This window comes from Schistocerca piceifrons, chromosome 7 (assembly GCF_021461385.2).
Source record: "Schistocerca piceifrons isolate TAMUIC-IGC-003096 chromosome 7, iqSchPice1.1, whole genome shotgun sequence".
Lineage (NCBI taxonomy): Eukaryota > Metazoa > Arthropoda > Insecta > Orthoptera > Acrididae > Schistocerca > Schistocerca piceifrons.
Window position 1 is genome coordinate 510,734,495 of NC_060144.1, and position 21,056 is coordinate 510,755,550.

General features: G+C 36.7%; 1 protein-coding gene across 1 annotated transcript in view; it reads left to right on the plus strand.

The window, feature by feature from the left end:
• LOC124709053 (small conductance calcium-activated potassium channel protein) overlaps positions 1-21,056 on the plus strand; it is a 256,373-nt gene that overhangs the window by 116,215 nt on the left and 119,102 nt on the right. Inside the window, exon 4 of the mRNA XM_047240699.1 lies at positions 11,815-11,950. Coding sequence (XP_047096655.1) covers positions 11,815-11,950 — 136 coding nt within the window. The remainder of the gene's footprint in view (positions 1-11,814; positions 11,951-21,056) is intronic.

Consider the following 21,056-nt stretch of genomic DNA (forward strand, 5'->3'; position numbering starts at 1 on the left):
TTTAAAACTGGCCAAATTAAAAATCATAGAGATTACTTGTTCTTAATGACACATAATGTAAACTAATCAGAAATTTAATAGGTGTACAAATTAGCTGTCAGTATTGCTTCATCACAGTTTCTGCATTGAGCAAGTGTAGTTTACCAAGGGATATTTTTCAGACACTTAAAATGTAGCTAGTTAAATATAGATTTTGCATGGCATGGTACTTTAATCATTTCTTGCCACTTTATGAAACATATCCTATACGGAAAAGCATCTGAGTCTCAAAATATTGTGTTATTTCTTTCCTTGCAGCATGATATTAAAATTTAGATGTTGTTCATTGTGAAATAAATATGTATGACAATATGTCAATAATGGCAAGCTATGCAAGAACTGAGTATGGAATTTAGAATAGATGATAGATAATATTTTCATAACAGTTTGCCAGAACAGTGAATCAATAATATTCTGCTTTAGTAATGCATCATTTGCCTTCAGTCAAAATGTTTATGACTAAATTGCTTTTATTTGCAGATATATTATCTCACTTTAGTTGTCTGCACATTACATGTGTGCTCATTATTCTTGCTACAATGACACTGGTTCATTTTACAGGACCTAGCGATTATTTTTATTTGCATGTAAAGTTAAATATATATACATATTATCTTCTCAGGTCACAATTAACATTCCCTATACAACTTCAAAAGCAAAGAAAAAAAAACATTGACCACTTCAAAAATACTCTGAATTCTCTGTCAGTAAACAGTTCTTTTATATGTATTCTTTCTCACAGAAGTGTTAAATCAACAATGTAGTATACAGGAGAGTTGAGGAGTTTGGTAGATGGGAGTGAAGTGTGTCAGATGAAAGCTGCAAGGCAAATAAAATGACACACCTGGATAGTTCGTTTGGAGAGGCCATGATCCAAAAACTGTAAGGATTGTTTGATTCCTACATTAAATTAACCTATATTCAGTTTATTAAAATATTCAAGGAAAAAAAGAAGGAAAAATTTTAATATCATATCTCATCTCATAATTACTAAAATTCTCTGGGCTATTGTGATGCAGTGTTGTGGGGTTTGTTAGATAACCCAACATTTTGTCCCCATCTGTAGAGGACATCTTGTTGGGTTTGGGGGAGGGGAGGTTGGTCATAGCTACAGTGTCAGTCCAGGTCATGCAGTGGCTCACCACTGACAGACATTAAATACTCTGTCACATACTGTACTGTGGAGTTTAGAATGTGGACACTGTTATTGACATCATTGTTCTTGTTGTCTTATTATGAAAGGCTTATGCATTCTTCAGAACCAGTAGCCAGATACTGTTATGCTTAATGCCTTCTCTCTTCTGATTAAAGTTTCCATTGTACTTAATAATCTCTTCTGTTTACAAAAAACTGCACAAGTCTTCTTCAATGGCAACAAAAGTATGATGGCATCAACAGTTGTCAATGGTCAAATGGTGATGTCATGTATTTAAGCTGCAGTATGCAATAGAGGAGTTTAACATTGACAGTAGCAAGCTGATGTGTGATCCAGACCATCACTAATGATTTTTTAAATATACCAGTCATAATAAGCTGGAAATTTTAGTAGTTTTAACCTATGAGAATTCTTGTGATCATTTACTTAACTATTAGCTCTTTAGTTGTGGTAACAAAAACTTTACATTTTCTTCCTTCGGACAGTGTGTAGATAATTCATATCCAGTTTCCATTTCATGAAATAAAAATTAATTAAACTGGGTCCATCTTTTTAAATAATCATGCACAATAATCTATAAAACTGCACTGCAGTGGATTGTAGACTGCAGCTGGCATACTCATAAACAAAGTTTGACACGATTGCTTACCTTTAGGAACAAGGGATTATTAATCTAACAGAACTGCCTCTAAGGAACTCACCTTTGACAGGGTGTGAAACCTCAATCTTTCATCTTCTTCTTCATCTGATAATATAAGATGGGTTGTAATGAATAAAAGATTTTTTTGTGTTGAGTAAGAAAATCACTCAGAATTCTAAGTTAAGTTATACATAACAGGACAACTGATGACTGAAACCTACAACAACATTTGGAAATAAGCTGGACATACCAGAGATAGCAATCAACATGTCAGAGAATGATATCAATCTAGGTGAAAAAGAGGCAGACATAATATGGAATAACTAACGTAGCTTCAGACTAAATAGGTGATGTGAGGCACTCTATAATGTAATATGCATGTGTGCTCCACTATGTGGGCAATTTTTATACTTCCTACCAGCATCCTCCTGAGAACTTTATATGTTGGAATGTGTTTGGCAGCATCTGTTTCTTTTTTGCCACCGGCATAGTTCAAATGTATACCGATCATCTGAAATCAGAGCCTACATACATTTTATCTTTCTACCCCCTACTCTTCCTGCATTAATTTCATTGTCTTTCAACTCCTTCAGTAATTTTTTCTTTAAAATTTCTTGTGAAGCTCCTTTTCTTTGTCTTTTCATTCCTGTGGGCTGCAGCTTCTATATCTTTCTTCTTTTGCAGAATTTGCTTCCTTTGTTTCCTTTGTTTTTCATACTTTCCTGATATCCATTTTTGTCTGAGCTATGCTTCTAATTTTGGTCTGCTTTTCCCTTATCTCTGTCTGATCAGTTTCCCGTTCTGACATTTGTAACTTCTCAGGGTTTCAAGTATCTTCTGCTAATAATTCTTTGTTGTTGTTTTAGTGCCTTGACTGTCCTGCTTAGTTCCTTCCTATTCCAGTTTTTGTTCATGTCCTTCTTCATTACATTTGATATGTTGTGAGTATTGTAACAAGTTCTGGAGGTACCATTTAAGTTAAAAGGATGTTAAACATAATGCTTTTGCAACATACATTTGGCCTTAAAGTTCATAGACAAAGAAAATTTACACTGCAGTATTTTCGGACATAAAAATTAATCACTAAATATTATGAGAAATTAGATGAGATAAAATTATTCTAACAAGTTCCAAATATGTGCTGGATTGGGACTCAGATGTCAATTCTTGCTTCTCATGAACCATGTGAGCTACCCTATCACATCACATGCACCAACACGTAGCTTGCCAATGGCTTTTCTTCATTCCTTCCAATTTCCCCTGAGTGTCTCCTATGGTATTCTGGAAGATTTACCTCTAGGAAACCTCATAAAACTCAGATGAAATTCTTGTACTCACTGAACAGTGTAGACTTTGTTTATTGCACATGCACAGATAAAATTGTATGCCAGATTAGGAATTGATATGGGAGAGCTGTCTTTCGCTGACAGTTCTCTTGCTACTTGAGCCATCTGGGCATACCATGAGGATAAACCCAAAATTTCCACTTACCACTAGTTGCACTCAATCTCAGCCACAATCTTGAGCCAAATTCTCCATGTACCAGTATGTCCTACAGAAGAGAGAGACTGGTCAGTTTGGTGGAAATGGAAAGAGTCATAGAGGTGATTTGTCTGTCAGTTGTTCAATGTGGCATGTTTGGCTGGGCTCTTTGTGGAAAATAGATATCAGTATCCAGCTTTTGAGACTCAGTTCAACATATAGTTTTAAGTATTCCCGGTTTCCCCCAGTAAGAAGTTGAAACCTACTAGTTAAATAGTGAAGTGGCATAAAATCAACTACTCAGCTAAATGTTAAATTAATTAAACAGTCAGAACAAGGAAAAATACACATTGATTATAACAAAACAGATAGTTTTGACAAACAAACTACATTGTATGCCTATAATCATCGCTGGAAAAAAATTTAAAGTCCCATACTTTACTTTGAAGTTCATAGTCTTAAATTGCTAGCCGTGGCAAGTTTCTAGACAATGTGACATTTTCAGTGCCCTCTATGCACATTTAAATTATAGCCTCAACAAGGTATCAAAATGATTATGATCATTCATGAATATCTCCACTCCGAAACCTTGGAGCAAAGATGCTAATATGGGTGGAAATAAGTTTAAACTAACATACCACACAAATGAGTTTTGCTATTTGGGGAGCAGAATAACTGATGATGGTCAAAGTAGAGAGGATATAAAATGTAGACTGGCAATGGCAAGGAAAGTGTTTCTGAAGAAGAGAAATTTGTTAACATCGAGTATGGATTTAAGTGTCAGGAAGTCGTTTCTGAAAGTATTTGTATGGAGTGTAGCCATGTATGGAAGTGAAACATGGATGATAAATAGTTTGGACAAGAAGAGAATAGAAGCTTTCAAAATGTGGTGCTACAGAAGAATGCTGAAGATTAGATGGGTAGATCACATAACTAATGAGGAGGTATTGAATAGAATTGGGGAGAAGAGGAGTTTGTGGCACAACTTGACAAGAAGAAGGGACTGGTTGGTAGGACATGTTCTGTGCCATCAGGGGATCACAAATTTAGCATTGGAGGGCAGCGTGGAGGGTAAAAATCGTAGAGGGAGACCAAGAGATGAATACACTAAGCAGATTCAGAAGGATGTAGGTTGCAGTAAGTACTGGGAGATGATGAAGCTTGCACACGATAGAGTAGCATGGAGAGCTGCATCAAACCAGTCTCTGGACTGAATACCACAACAACAACAACAACAACAACCACAACCACACAGCCCTGGTTACTATCAGTGACATTGCAATTCTTCAAATAATTGAGATTCCAAGTAGGAAACAGCATTTGAAAAGGGGCCAGCTGCAAATACATAGACTTTGGGCAACATCCTTATGGACAGGTAATAGATATGGTCACTGAGCTCAGCTCACAAAGACACTGCTGTCTCCTGACCCATTCTGTGCCATCTTTTCCAATGCTGGATACATTAAACTTTAAGATTTATACCTACCTAACATAACAAACTGTAAACTAACACAATGTTCTATTCAAGTATGAATGAAATGTGAATAACATTGTATAATACACATGGTATATTTATTGGTCGTTGATTCCCTTTATCTATAATAGTGCTGTATTCTACAGATATTTTTGGATGAGTCAGTGCATGAAATTACATGCATAATTTACAGAAGTAATTTATTTATTTATTATTCAATTTCTTAACCATGGACTTTGCCATTGGTGGGGAGGCTTGCGTGCCTCAGTGATACAGATAGCCGTACCGTAGGTGCAACCACAACGGAGGGGTATCTGTTGAGAGGCCAGACAAACGTGTGGTTCCTGAAGAGGGGCAGCAGCCTTTTCAGTAGTTGCAAGGGCAACAGTCTGGATGATTGACTGATCTGGCCTTGTAACAATAACCAAAACGGCCTTGCTGTGCTGGTACTGCGAACGGCTGAAAGCAAGGGAAAACTACAGCCGTAATTTTTCCCGAGGGCATGCAGCTTTACTGTATGATTACATGATGATGGCGTCCTCTTGGGTAAAATATTCCGGAGGTAAAATAGTCCCCCATTTGGATCTCCGGGCGGGGACTACTCAAGAGGATGTCGTTATCAGGAGAAAGAAAACTGGCGTTCTACGGATCGGAGCGTGGAATGTCAGATCCCTTAATCTGGCAGGTAGGTTAGAAAATTTAAAAAGGGAAATGGATAGGTTGAAGCTAGATATAGTGGGAATTAGTGAAGTTCGGTGGCAGGAGGAACAAGACTTCTGGTCAGGTGACTACAGGGTTATAAACACAAAATCAAATAGGGGTAATGCAGGAGTAGGTTTAATAATGAACAGGAAAATAGGAATGCGGGTAAGCTACTACAAACAGCATAGTGAATGCATTATTGTGGCCAAGATAGATACGAAGCCCACACCTACTACAGTAGTACAAGTTTATATGCCAACTAGCTCTGAAGATGATGAAGAAATTGAAGAAATGTATGTTGAAATAAAAGAAATTATTCAGATTGTGAAGGGAGACGAAAATTTAATAGTCATGGGTGACTGGAATTCGAGTGTAGGAAAAGGGAGAGAAGGAAACATAGTAGGTGAATACGGATTGGGGGACAGAAATGAAAGAGGAAGCCGCCTGGTAGAATTTTGCACAGAGCACAACATAATCATAACTAACACTTGGTTTAAGAATCATGAAAGAAGGTTGTATACATGGAAGAACCCTGGAGATACTAAAAGGTATCAGATAGATTATATAATGGTAAGACAGAGATTTAGGAACCAGGTTTTAAATTGTAAGACATTTCCAGGGGCAGATGTGGACTCTGACCACAATCTATTGGTTATGACCTGTAGATTAAAACTGAAGAAACTGCAAAAAGGTGGGAATTTAAGGAGATGGGACCTGGATAAACTAAAAGAACCAGAGGTTGTACAGAGATTCAGGGAGAGCATAAGGGAGCAATTGACAGGAATGGGGGAAATAAATACAGTAGAAGAAGAATGGGTAGCCTTGAGGGATGAAGTAGTGAAGGCAGCAGAGGATCAAGTAGGTAAAAAGACGAGGGCTAGTAGAAATCCTTGGGTAACAGAAGAAATATTGAATTTAATTGATGAAAGGAGAAAATATAAAAATGCAGTAAGTGAAACAGGCAAAAAGGAATACAAACGTCTCAAAAATGAGATTGACAGGAAGTGCAAAATGGCTAAGCAGGGATGGCTAGAGGACAAATGTAAGGATGTAGAGGCCTATCTCACTAGGGGTAAGATAGATACCGCCTACAGGAAAACTAAAGAGACCTTTGGAGATAAGAGAACGACTTGTATGAATATCAAGAGCTCAGATGGAAACCCAGTTCTAAGCAAAGAAGGGAAAGCAGAAAGGTGGAAGGAGTATATAGAGGGTCTATACAAGGTCAATGTACTTGAGGACAATATTATGGAAATGGAAGAGGATGTAGATGAAGATGAAATGGGAGATACGGTACTGCGTGAAGAGTTTGACAGAGCACTGAAAGACCTGAGTCGAAACTAGGCCCCCGGAGTAGACAATATTCCATTGGAACTACTGACGGCCGTGGGAGAGCCAGTCCTGACAAAACTCTACCATCTGGTGAGCAAGATGTATGAAACAGGCGAAATACCCTCAGACTTCAAGAAGAATATAATAATTCCAATCCCAAAGAAAGCAGGTGTTGACAGATGTGAAAATTACCGAACTATCAGTTTAATAAGTCACAGCTGCAAAATACTAACACGAATTCTTTACAGACAAATGGAAAAACTAGTAGAAGCCAACGTCGGGGAAGATCAGTTTGGATTCCGTAGAAACACTGGAACACGTCAGGCAATACTGACCTTACGACTTATCTTAGAAGAAAGATTAAGGAAAGGCAAACCTACGTTTCTAGCATTTGTAGACTTAGAGAAAGCTTTTGACAATGTTGACTGGAATACTCTCTTTCAAATTCTAAAGGTGGCAGGGGTAAAATATAGGGAGCGAAAGGCTATTTACAATTTGTACAGAAACCAGATGGCAGTTATAAGAGTCGAGGGACATGAAAGGGAAGCAGTGGTTGGGAAGGGAGTAAGACAGGGTTGTAGCCTGTCCCCGATGTATATTGAGCAAGCAGTAAAGGAAACAAAAGAAAAATTCGGAGTAGGTATTAAAATTCATGGAGAAGAAATAAAAACTTTGAGGTTCGCCGATGACATTGTAATTCTGTCAGAGACAGCAAAGGACTTGGAAGAGCAGTTGAATGGAATGGACAGTGTCTTGAAAGGAGGATATAAGATGAACATCAACAAAAGCAAAACAAGGATAATGGAATGTAGTCTAATTAAGTCAGGTGATGCTGAGGGAATTAGATTAGGAAATGAGGCACTTAAAGTAGTAAAGGAGTTTTGCTATTTGGGGAGCAAAATGACTGATAATGGTCAAAGTAGAGAGGATATAAAATGTAGGCTGGCAATGGCAAGGAAAGCATTTCTGAAGAAGAGAAATTTGTTAACATCCAGTATTGATTTAAGTGTCAGGAAGTCATTTCTGAAAGTATTCGTATGGAGTGTAGCCATGTATGGAAGTGAAACATGGACGATAAATAGCATGGAGAGCTGCATCAAAACAGTCTCAGGACTGAAGACCACAACAACAACAACAACAAACAGTTTTATGAAAATTAAGTTTATAGATACAGTAGATGTGAAATTTTAAAGGTGAAAGATAATGTCTGCTACAATGCTTTCTTCTTTTGTTGCATTAGTTTTGTCCTCTTGGTTAATGAAAATTACTCTTCTTACGTGGGTGCCATTACATATACAATAGAATGATATACCAGTTGTCTGTTTCAACTTTTTAGTTGTATCTTTAATATCTAGACTACTCTGAGAAAATCCATGTCTTCCATGGCACTTTAGTTTGTTCTTTAGTCCTTAAATGACTAAAGAAATATTTTCCCTTCTTGTCTTATGTTTTAATTCTTTCAGTCTGAGAGTTCACTTTAAAGCACCTTATGCTGCCCACCAGCCTCTTTTTCAGTACATATAATCAATCACCAAGGACACTGTCACCATGATACTGCACTTATAAGTTCTTTCCTTAAAGGATTTCTGGCATAGGTGTTGCTAGCTATTGAAACAACTGGAGCATCACTTACACTAGTAGACAACTTCTGAAGAACAGTTAAATCTCTAAGTTTCAGAATTTTCAGATTGCTCCATTAGGAGAAATGAGGGGGTAGAAAGGAGAAAACGAAGCTCGAGGTGTGAAATTTCAGAAAAAAATCATTACAAACTCTGTATCTGGAGAGTATTTCAGCAAAATACAAATCAGTACTTGACACATATTGTTGCAGAGCTGAATGCATAATTGTAATACAGACAGTGAAAATCCTTTGTAATTATTGAGGTGTGGTTTTTAATTCATTGTTGGGGTACTGCAGGAATCTATTGACATGACTTGATAATTTGCATACACCAGTGATTCATTATAAAACATAAGGAATAAAATACAGATCTTAACGAGAACAGCAGCACCTCAGTTCCTTGTGAAGTCTTGGAAGTGGAATGTCTTCTAAAGAAGAGCTTACTGTTTGTATGCTGCCATTATAATCTACTATTATTAGCCAATAGTCTCCAATTTCAGGGGCTAAATACTCAAATATACTAGTACTCACAGTTATCCTCAGGCTATGCCATACTTTCAAAACTGACATGCAGGAAAATTCACTTGAGAACAGGGCCAGTTTAAGGCACAAGCAACACAAGCTGCCGCTTGGGACGCCAAGCTGACAGGGACACAAGGGGTGCTGCACCTATAAGATTTCTGTACAGGACGTATCACAATCAGTAATAGTCGCCTCGGGTGCCCAGCTGAGAGAGGGGGTACGAGGGGCATCCAAGTGAAAGACTTGTATGCAGCGTGTTTCACAGTCATGATTCATAACGAAAATTGACAGTAATGAGTGTGTATGAGAGGAGAAAACTGGGGGGGGGGGTACCAAATGATAAGTTACTTGTGTGGAAAAATATTCTAAAACTGGACTGGCTTGAGAAAACTGTAAAATCACTCAGAGATAGAATGACTGCCCAATATTTACCTTCAGAGGTGAAATTCCACTACTGATAAACTAACAGACTAGAGACCAAGAAACAAACAAGAAATCAGTTTTTTACGATGAGCATGTTATACTGGCATTCGTCATTATTAACGAAAGTGAGATGACGGACAAGGTTGCACTGCTTCAAAAATACTAGAACATTAGAAGTTCATGTGGGAATTGCAAGGCAGAGATTCATGGCTGCTTAAAAATTTTTATAATGTAAGATCTACATGACAAGCAGTCATACCAGACTTAGAATTCCAAGGCTAATTTAAAAACATTTGTGGGCTATTTCCTCTTGATCTATATCAGTTAAAATTAAAAATAGCCGTGTTGAATGATACAGTATCAACAGAATGTATGACTACAGGAGTATACAGCAGATAAGTTACTTAACCAAGTTCCTTACAATCAAATAGATTCACTTTCTTTTAGTGGAGAATTATATCAGCTAATACTCTATTTTGAGACCTCAGATGCTTGTAAATAATAGTTTTTCTTCACTCTCTCATTTAAACGCTAACACTGTGGACCTTGGAACAAACATGGACAGCATGGTTTCTGTGTTTCTGCCTCCCACATTTAGGTTCCACGATGAAGAGCATGCCAACTTGCTAAACTCCATGTGGCTGATCGCGATTACTTTCCTGTGCGTAGGTTATGGGGACATAGTCCCTAACACTTACTGCGGTCGCGGTATCACACTCACGTGTGGGATGATGGTAAGTGCCTCTCCCTTAAACCTTTTGCATTTGAAAATCTCTGTCTTTGACAGGAAACTATTGCTAGTGAATAAATGAGAGATGATACTGTCCTGCTTCAGTTAGGAAAAGTAAGCTCACATTTAGAAAAAAATGCAATTATAATATTGTAATAATCAATGGAGGAGTTGAAGTAATGTAAGCCTAAAAAGTTAAAGAAAGGAAGACATATATATACCTGTTTTCTTTTCTTTTTTTTAATTCTTTTATTTAATTTCATCGTAGATAATAGCTGGTCCCTTGGGGAAAACTACTGTTTTAAAAGGCTGTGGCAGGCTCTTTTAGCTGAGATAATACCATCATTGGTAATGCAGTTGCTTCATTGTCAATCCATAAAGTTTATTCCAGGCACGTCAAACCTAATATGTTGTTTATCTGAGCTACCCTCAGACGGAAACATGAAACATTTGCTATTACTGCTGCAAACCTTCACATCTGTCTGTACTTTTAATAGTTTGTAGAGTAAACAGTTTTACTGAGCATTCACCAATGAACCAAAAAGCTGGCTATTCTCTGTGTTGACTCAGAAAAAAAATCCAGATTCCAGAAATCCATCCTCATCTTGTAATTAAGTCATAAATGGTAGCACACTTAATTATTTTAAAATGTTTTTTTTTTTTCACTAGCACATAACGCAATGAATCTAATGTCTCCAGAAATATTAAATTCTCCATTTGTAGATTAATGAACTTGCAAGGAAATAATAGGGCCTTCATTTATCTATCTGCAAGTTATGGGTTAGGAGTTGTTTTAAGTTTAACATTATTGCAGTATTCATTATTGAGATTCTAGTATGCTGAATTCTGACACATTTTGAAGTCTTTATAATAATAGTGACTGTTTTTAAAATACTCATTTGACTTAGTTTGGAACATGCCTTACAACACAGTGTTTTGGCAGATTTTCTGAGATAAAAATATATAACCAACAAATTGTAACATACCTCTGCTTAAAAAAATTCTAGCACTCTGCATGACAAACAATGCATAAGAAAAGTCTTTTCTTCTTTCTTCCATAGAACCTTGATGTTTGTATTGTAGACATAGCTCTTATTGTAAACAACTGAAGGTAATGTATAGTATTTATTGAAGACAACAAATTATAAAGCTTATGTAGAATGCAGAAACACCAAGCAGCTTGTAGTGGAAGAGGTGTTTGTTTTCATCACACTGTGTCTGTTGTCTGACCTCAGTTGTGTACATCGGAGACCAGTGAACAGAATCTGTTAGTATTTAAAGAACATATCTTTCCTATCTCTCCATTATGAGGCACAATTGAAATCTTATGTTAGTCTTTGTATTACCATATTACCATTCATATAGCTAGATGAATGATTATTGGAGGTAACCAACACTGTTCATATAGTGTGTTATCACTGTTTTCATATTTCATTAGAGTAATCTATTGGCTCATATACTGTCAGCGTACTTTTAACTGAAAGAAGTAATAGTTTCTAATGATGATGCAGTTCACTGAAAAAAATTAAAAGCTTCATTTTCAAACAGAATAAGGGAACACATTTGCTTCCCTGTAAAGTAAATGAACAATAAAATGGAGCACCGAGGTATCAGCAAGTGAGATGAGGCAAGTGGTGGCAAACCGTAAGTAGATAGCAGCACAGAGTGCGGTGCGTTTGTGTTGCCGGCACAGGTTCCATGATGAGGAGCACGCCAACCTCCTAAATGCCATGTGGCTCATCGCCATCACGTTCCTGAGCGTTGGCTTCGGAGATATCGTGCCTAACACATACTGCGGGAGGGGCATCGCTGTAACTACAGGCATCATGGTAAGTCAACAAAAGGTCCTATAGGCATCATCCTCAAAAGTGTACCATAATAGTCATATGCATACCAGCCACTAGCTCCTGTAGTCTGAGGCACTCTTCCACAGTCAGCTAATGAGATCATTAATTTGCTGTTAGACAGATGTTACAAACAAGACATCTTGTATATGATATGTGTAAAACATACTAACTGTAAATATTAGTTCATAACAGTACATATGTACAAATAATTTTTCCTAGATAACACTGTACTATGACAATGTATACTTTGAGTTTGATACTAAAGTACTTCCAAGGGTCAAACATTTGCTTGTCATTATGTTCACATTTCTATAATTACATTGTAGGAGTCTACTGATTCTCATTGACATTAGAAGTTTCCAGTCAAATGCATCTTGCTGCTTATTAGAAATTTAGGGCTGCTGTATAGTCAACACCATAGGAAGACATCAAAGTGCAAAAACCATTCAGTGTTTCTCCAGATTAAATACAAATTAAGATTCAGAGCACTAATAAAACTGGACCTCTGAACATCCAAGATTTTTGGTGTTTATGCAGACAACAGTTATAAATTTCATTACGTAGAGAAAGTCAGCACCCTCTGTTATAAATGCAAAAATATTGTGACTGTCAGCTGGAACTTAAATGCTTGTGGACAGAAAATTATAATGAACCCAGTGAAGAGATTATAAAAATGTAAAAGTGACAGCCACTAGCTTGCTCGCATACTAAATTAAGAGCTTAATATTTCTGCAATAGACATATTCTTTAGCTGAGATATGTGAGACATGACTTTTACAGATGTGTATGTGTTCATGTCCCAGTACTAAAATTTAGATGTGTAGTCATGTTCAAATATGAATGACAAGTACCTCATACAAATATGCAACAGGCATTGCTATATTAGGACAGAGACTGTGAATTGATTAGCTTCCAGCCAAGCAGCTCAGAAAACATAGTATCTACACTAAGATTTTTTAGGATGGACTATGGGCAAGGAATAGCCACAACAAAAAACTGACATAATGGGCCATATGTGAAAGAAAAATTGTTTCCACAGATGTGTTTACACATGGCAGGATATCTCACCATAGTTATACATTAATTTGGAATTTCTTAATACACAATGAACAAATTAATCATCTAAATGTCCACATTTGATGATAAAAGTGTATTTTTGGACAAAGTTTTGAAATAATTTAGCTTTGAAAATGTAATTTATCTATTAATTTCATAGAATAGTGGCACTGAAAAGCACATAGTATGATCCCTTTTAATCAACTTAAAAATTAAATTAAAAGCAAAATAAGTTTGTACTGCAGGCAAGAGAAATACAATAAAAAATAACTAAATTCAAACTGTGATGTTAGTGCTCTGCATAGACACTAATGTTGTGCTCTTTTGCACAACTGTTTAAAGTGATTTATATTTTAGTGAGTGCCTCCTGTATACCTATGTCATCTCATTTTGCAGTGCATCCCACAACTGTTCTGAAAAATTTCATTAGCTTACTTTTACAGAAATTGTCAGTGTTTTGCCTTCAAAACAGATATAACCTCTTAACAGAGTTCATTCAAATATAAATAAATTCTAGTATCAGGAACTAAAATAAGAGTGCCCAGTGACCAAAACATGCCAGTAAACATGAAGAGCTTCATTAGAAAACCACAGGGACTCTTTCCTCAAACGCCTGCATCATGTTTAAGTAAGATTAGATATATGCAGTGTTCCATAGTCCCATTGTGAGATGATCTTCATGGATGTGGAATGTGGCAGATAACTTGATGGATAACAGTCATGATAGGTTCCTGCCAGCTATCTTACAGTGTCCTCTGACCATTTGTCCTTTCCCCCATGACTTGCCTTTTCCTGAATTATGTTTCATTGTCTTGTGTATGTTTTAACTTTTTTCCATTACAGTGATTATTTTTACAGAGTTAATTGGCATTTTTTTCTTTGTTGAAACTTTGTAACAGAATAAAACTGTGTTTCTTTGGAGACAAAAAAGATGTGGATGTGTGTCCTGGTCTCAAAGACAGTTGTAAACTGTCAGATAATTTTGTTACAATGGGTGCTCGGCAGCAGAGTTTCACTGTGTTTTCTCTGTTGTTAGACATTTATTGAAACCTTCTGTCATTGCTTCAGATCCTGTTTTCTTACTAACAGACTTGCCTATCTATATAAGTTTGTGTCTATACTGTCCTATGTACAGTAACCCCCATATTCTTTGAAAGGTCAGTTATTGTCAATCTTCTGAATGGCCTGATGCTGCTCACCACACCTTCCACTCCTCTGACAACATCTTCATCTGAGTGCAGCACTCACACCCAATGTCCCTGGTTCCAGCCCCTCCTCTTTATGGCTCCTTCTGGTGTCCCCTGATGGCTTAATTAACATACTATCATATTGACACTCCTTCTCATCTGTATTTTTCACATTTTCTTTCCTCGCGAATTGTCCAGAAGACCACTTCATTTCTTTTCCACTTTCATCGTTCTACATTCTTTCTCTTCTTTTCTTGTTTTCTTGGAGTTCATTATTCAGTTCCATTCAGTGCTGTGCTCCAGATTTACATTTTCACAAATTTATTCCTCAAATATAAGATACTAGTAAACTTCTTTTAGGGAGAAATGCCCTTGTTGCCTGTGCTAGTCTATTTAGTCTGTCATTAGTTAATTTGCTTCCAAGGGAGCAAAATTCCTTCACTTTGTCTCATACACGGTCCTCAGTTTTGATGTTAAGTTTATGTTTAATCTCATTTCTGCTACATCTCATTACTTTTGTCATTCCTTGGTTTATTCTCAATCCATGTTCCATGCTCATTAGATTGTTCATTTCATGCAACAGGTCCTGTAATTCTAACTCACTTTCACTGAATAGAGGAATACCATCTGTGAGTGTTATCATTGACATCCTTTCACTCTGAATTTTAATACTACTCATGAATCTTGCTTTTATTTCAACCATTACATCCTTGATGTACAGGTTGAGCTGTAGGGGTGAAAGACTGCACCCCTGCCTTACACCTTTTTCTATCTGAGCACTTCTCTTTCAGTTTTCCATTCTTATTGTCCATTCTTGGTTCTTGTATTACTGTACGTTACCCATCTTTCCATATAGCTGCCTATACAATATCCAAATATAAATTTTTATTTAATACTCAAGTGGATAGTTGTCCATACATCTCTATACCTTCATTTGTGTTTTGGTAAGCCACTGCATTGTTTCTGATGAGGGTATGTGGTACACCAGTATTGTTTTTCCCTCTTCCTTTTTGATTTTTAGGTGGTACGTATGCTGTATAAGTCAAGATCTATTTAGTTTTACCATTCTAATATTTTACATGAAATGCATGTTGGAGGAAGAAATGTGTTTATTGATCAATATTGGAATGGAGACTGTCCAAGTCTCAGTAGGCCATAATGCCTTAGTTTTAATGTCTCTCTATCACCCAATTTGAACTCCAGGCACTGTCTTCTACTGAAAAATCTGTTTTGTTATATCAGTACTCTTCTGTCTCCACCCCTCTGAAACTGTCCTAATTGTATTAGTGCCTAAGGGTTGTTCAATAAGTCATTCTTGAACATGAACTGAATTTTCCATCTTTGCTAGTCAAAACATGCTAATAATGTTTAAAAGGAAAAGTCTTCCTAATGTTCTGTAGAATTATATTTATTTGGTCATAAACTGGCTGTCAGCTTCTTAGGCCATTTTCAAGTGACAAGTTGTCAGCCAAAGATGGCCTGAAAAGCTTAAAGCTCGTTCGTAACCAAATAAGTATAAGATGGCCTAAAAAGCTTAAAACTCGTTCGTAACCAAATAAGTATAATTTTACAGAATATTAGGATGTGTTTTCCTTTTTAATAGTAAGTCACTCTTAATTTTTTGATAACTGTAGCTTTATTATTAGTTAAGTGATTACAGTGGTATTTAGTTATTACACACAGTAGAGATTGAGGTACTGTTATTTTCCTGATAAACCCTCATAATGGTTTCATGTGTTCGTAATTTTTGTATGTTGTATAGAATGTTTATCAACACTTTGTGTCTGTTCCATTTCATCCAAGGTTTTATGGTTCTGTTAACCACCTACCAGTCAATCAGCCTGGGAAATGGTCATGCAGCCACACTTGAACATCGTTTGTCACATGTGATTGTGTGGGTTTCTGTATAAGGTGAAGGTGTGCAGCGTTGTTGCAGTGAACAGTTGCCAACTACTTGAGATTATGTACTTCCAGATATCTTTTGACAGTCATTGTTGTATGGAAAAGGAAAGGAGCAACTATGGAAGATATACTGCACTGTTACTTAAGTTATTGCCAAGTTTAGTACAATGAGGGAAGGAGAGTGGCTTGCGAATGTCGTCTGCAAAATTTTCATTGTGGAAACAGGTTGTGACACACAGTATGTTTGGCAATGAGAAGGCAAAGTGTTACAATGGTATTATGAATTCCCCTACTTACATACTGTAAAGTGACAGATAATAGTGCAAACATCAAAAGTATATTATTAGAATGGAAGAGTGCCTGTTAATAATATACTCTGCTTGTGAACAACCTTCAGAACATAAAACATGCAAATTATATACGATCTACTCAGAGCTCTGATTTGAAAACAATTGTAAGTTCATTGGATGCTTCAGAACACCACCTTTAGCATGGACCACAAAGATTCACATCAGTGCCTGTGTTTATCAGTTTCTTCAGAAAATAGACTACAACATATGTCAGCTCCTTTGACGCCTAATCAACATTATACACACAATGATTGCACTGTGTTGGTGTCACTGGTCTCTCTGTAATTTCCACATCAGCAGTATTGCCTAATAGGATACCATGTATGACCGGAAACACCGTAGTATGACAGATCCATTTTTGCAGATTCATCATTCACTCACAGTTCATATTGCCACTTTGTTGTACAAAATAAATGTACAATAAAGTGAAACAGAAATAACTGTCACTAACCAGTTGTAAAGTCACAGATACAAATAAAAGATCATGGAGAAATGCAGGTATTTATGGCAAGGGAAAGGCAAAAAATGCTAATTCTACAGAAAAAACAGGATGCATAGATTGTTAAACCCAGAGGCTCATGCCATCTGTTATTGAGAGATCAGAACATATTAGGTATTGTTTCTCTTTACATTTTCGAGCTAATTTGCTTCATGCACCAAAATCCAAAATTATTTCAATAATAACATTTCCACAATATGCATGAGACCAGAAATAATCAAAGTTTTTTGCTCTCTCTGCATAAGGTGAACTGTATGCTCAGACTTCACAATACATATACATGACAAACTATAATAACTTAAACAGAAAAAATGTACACTCTGTGGGCTTAGGGACACTAAAAAACTGTACAGTGTACTAATAGAAAAATGCAAGATGATAACACAGTATTTTAAGAGCATATAATCCACTGTCTCTGAATTATATTATGTAAATCAATTCATCACATAAATCTTAAAGTAAAGTTTTCAATAGTTGTAGCAGTTTCTCAAGTAATTACAAAGTTTTATGAGTCTTCTTCACTACAGATCCAATGAGTTCCACTGTATGTTTGTTATTGTTGTGGTCTTCAGTCTTGAGACTGGTTTGATGCAGCTCTCCATGCTACTCTATCCTGTGCAAGCTTCTTCATCTCCCAGTACTTACTGCAACCTACATCCTTCTGAATCTGCTTAGTGTATTCATCTTTTGGTCTCCCTCTATGATTTTTACCCTCCACGCTGCCCTCCAATGCTAAATTTGTGATCCCTCGATGCCTCAGAACATGTCCTACCATCCGGTCCCTTCTTCTAGTCAAGTTGTGCCACAAACTCCTCTTCTCCCCTATGCTATTCAATACCTCCTCATTCATCATTTAACCATACAGTAAAGCTGCATGCCCTCTGGAAAAATGACAATCGTAGTTTCCCCCTTGCTTCCAGCCGCTCGCAGTACCAGCACAGCAAGGCTGTTTTGGTTAGTGTTACAAGGCCAGATCAGTCAATCATCCAGTCTGTTGCCCCTGCAACTACTAAAAAGGCTGCTGCCCCTCTTCAGGAACCACACGTTTGTCTGGCCTCTCAACAGATACCCCTCGGTTGTGGTTGCACCTACGGTACGGCCACCTGTATCGCTGAGGCACGCAAGCCTCCCCACCAATGGTAAGGTCCATGGTTCATGGGGGGGGGGGGGGGGGGGGGGCTCTGTATGTAACAGGACAATAAAATTCTACTTCTATAAGCAGATATCTGCTAAACAGATGCAGACAACTTCGTGATAGCTACGTTTGGCTGATTCATCAGACTGGCTGTGTATAATACAGTGTGTGGCTTTGATCCAAGTGTACTTTGCCTCCATATCTTGGAAGCTATATGCTGCTGCCAGTTCCATCTGGAACTGATTCCACAGTGGACTTCTCATACCATTGACTAGTGAACTCCTTTATGGTATTAAACTACAAAAGAAAACTTACAGTGGAAATTAGAAGCCACTAAAAATTTAACATACAGTAGTAACAAATACCAAACTCTTGGCTGCCATCTGATATCATTTTCAGGTGCTACAGCATTACTTGCTCACTTCAGTTTTTGGTATTTTAGTACCATTAGAAAATGTTAACAGTGAAACTACTCACTGCAAGATGTCAGGATATGTATTTTGATGTACTTTCATAAGAGATTTTCTAGGAGTTTTGGATGCTGCAGACTCTGTGACATTCATCTGCTTTATTTCCTCATTTATTGTCCTCGGTGTTGGTGTACTGTGTTGTTATACCAGCTGCAAAATGGAGGTGGAAGCTCAACACTGACCACTTTAAATTATGTAGCTAACAGGTGCCCATTTGTGTTTCACAGTTTTTTACTTTCACTGTTCACAACCCTCCCCCCCCCCCCCCCCCTCTCCCCAATATACACAGTTAATCTGGCCAGTTAACTATTGCTTAACTTTCGATAAGCCTCATTAATAGGTTGCAGGCAAACATCCACATACTGCTACAATGGTTTACCGTTGGGCATCTACGAGCAGTAAAAGCCTAACCACATAGTTTACAGTTCTTGAAGGATAAAAAGGTACGTATGGAACAGACACTGTCATTGTTTTAACACATGGCCTAATTGTGTTACACTTATTTCACAGTTAAGTTGATGCATTGTTGTTGATCTAACCATTACGGGTTTCTTGTCTGAAACTCAGCCATGGACTGACTGTCTCGGGATCAAAAATCGGGCCCTTATATATCCTCACAACAATAGGCACTGAAACTACACATTGTTTGATGTTTAATTTACAGACATTCCAATTAAAAGTTAACTCATTAAATTAACTGAATACTGCAAAAAACTGTGTCTTTTTTAATAGTTTCTTCTGCTACAAGCATTAGACCAAAATATTTGTTTAAATGATGAAATTAACAGATATAGTAAAACAAACAATACTTTTGACAAAACTGGTAATTACTTTAGAATTAATTAAGCGCTGGCTTTGCAGTTCAATTTTTAGACAGAAAATTTCACTTTCTCAATGTTTACTATTTTTCACAAGCACTTTCACACTTTTAATGAGCATTAACACACTTTCTCACCAAGTTGTCCATGCCTTCAACAGGTTCAAGTGGCAGTTAGTAAGGAAATGCACTGCTATTAGTTCCCTTGGAGGTAGTTCTCCTCCCCCACAGTACATGAGAAATTTAGACAAAATACCCTACTTTAGTACTCTCACTTTTACTTCTAAATATAAGGAAAAGAAATTTTAACACTAATGGCAAATGATAGTCATTACATCACACATAAATGCATTACATAGTCCTCATGAAATCACAATAATTAGTACTAAAATTGACTATAGTACAAAAGGTGGGGACTAGTAAAATTTTAAAATCAAGTGCACATTACACTGCAAAGCATTATTCTAACTCATACCTCTGCCTGAAACTGGTTAAACTTGAAAGACTTTTGTTTCTTTCCCATTTGCAAAATATCACCTTAGTGTCTAATATATGTACATTACCTCTAGTAAAAACTCAAGATGTGCAGTAGCATAGATTTACTAATCATTATGTTATGAAAAAGGAATAGTCACCATCACATGACTTAATTACTACTAAAATCAAAATTAAGGGATGGAAGTTGCACCAAATCATTGCCCCACGTCTCTACTTAACTCTGAGCACCACTCTCATTCAACCAGAAAATTAAATCCTCATAAAAGTCACAAAATGTTATCAAATAGTTTACCTGCCATAACATTCACATCAGTCCGGCACCACAGTTATCAGTTAATCAGCAAAATTACTTTTCTTCATCCCAGTATTACCGCCTTAAGCTCATAATTCAGCAGAACAGAAATAGAAGTTTTCAAATAACGTATAGATCCAATGATGCAACATTATATGACTTGTACCTCACTAAAATATTACTCTTTCTGTTAAGCTCTCATTCCCAACAGCACTGTCATGAATTGCACGATATACCCAATGTTTCTTAGTTCATAAATAGATAATATAGTTAGTTACAACACATTTGTTTGTATACAGTTACCTTTTTCAGTACTCAATCATGTCTGTCAGCTCTCTTATTTTACTTACCTTCCTTACCTCATTAATGAGTGGAGTGCATTCTCAAAAAAAAAAAAAAAAAAAAAATCCCTACTGCAGAGACAGCCTCCCTAACCATTAACACCTTAAAATTATTCATTGTTTTATAATTTCATTATTATTTCATTATTACTTCATGAACTAATAAATAAACACCTGCTCTGCTTATCCAAGGCAAAATTGATTCTACTGAAAAACACTCCACAGTAACAGATCCTTATGCTAAGGCAAACTTAAATCTTATTACTGATCAGACAAAATTATCACTTAGAAAAACTATTATTTCACTGTATTCCATCAAATTGCTTGAGATTCTAGCTTGAAGGGCGATATACATACAAATCTTGCTTATTCTTTCCACACACACAGTACTCCTGGAAACTATGTCTATAACTGGAATTCCTTAATGTTAGAAAAGGCTGTACCATGACACACTTCTATGGGTAGATAGTTATCTCTGTATACTGCCTGCTCTGAACACAAGCACTTCTATTATACCACAATTAATATTAAGTTCTAGTAT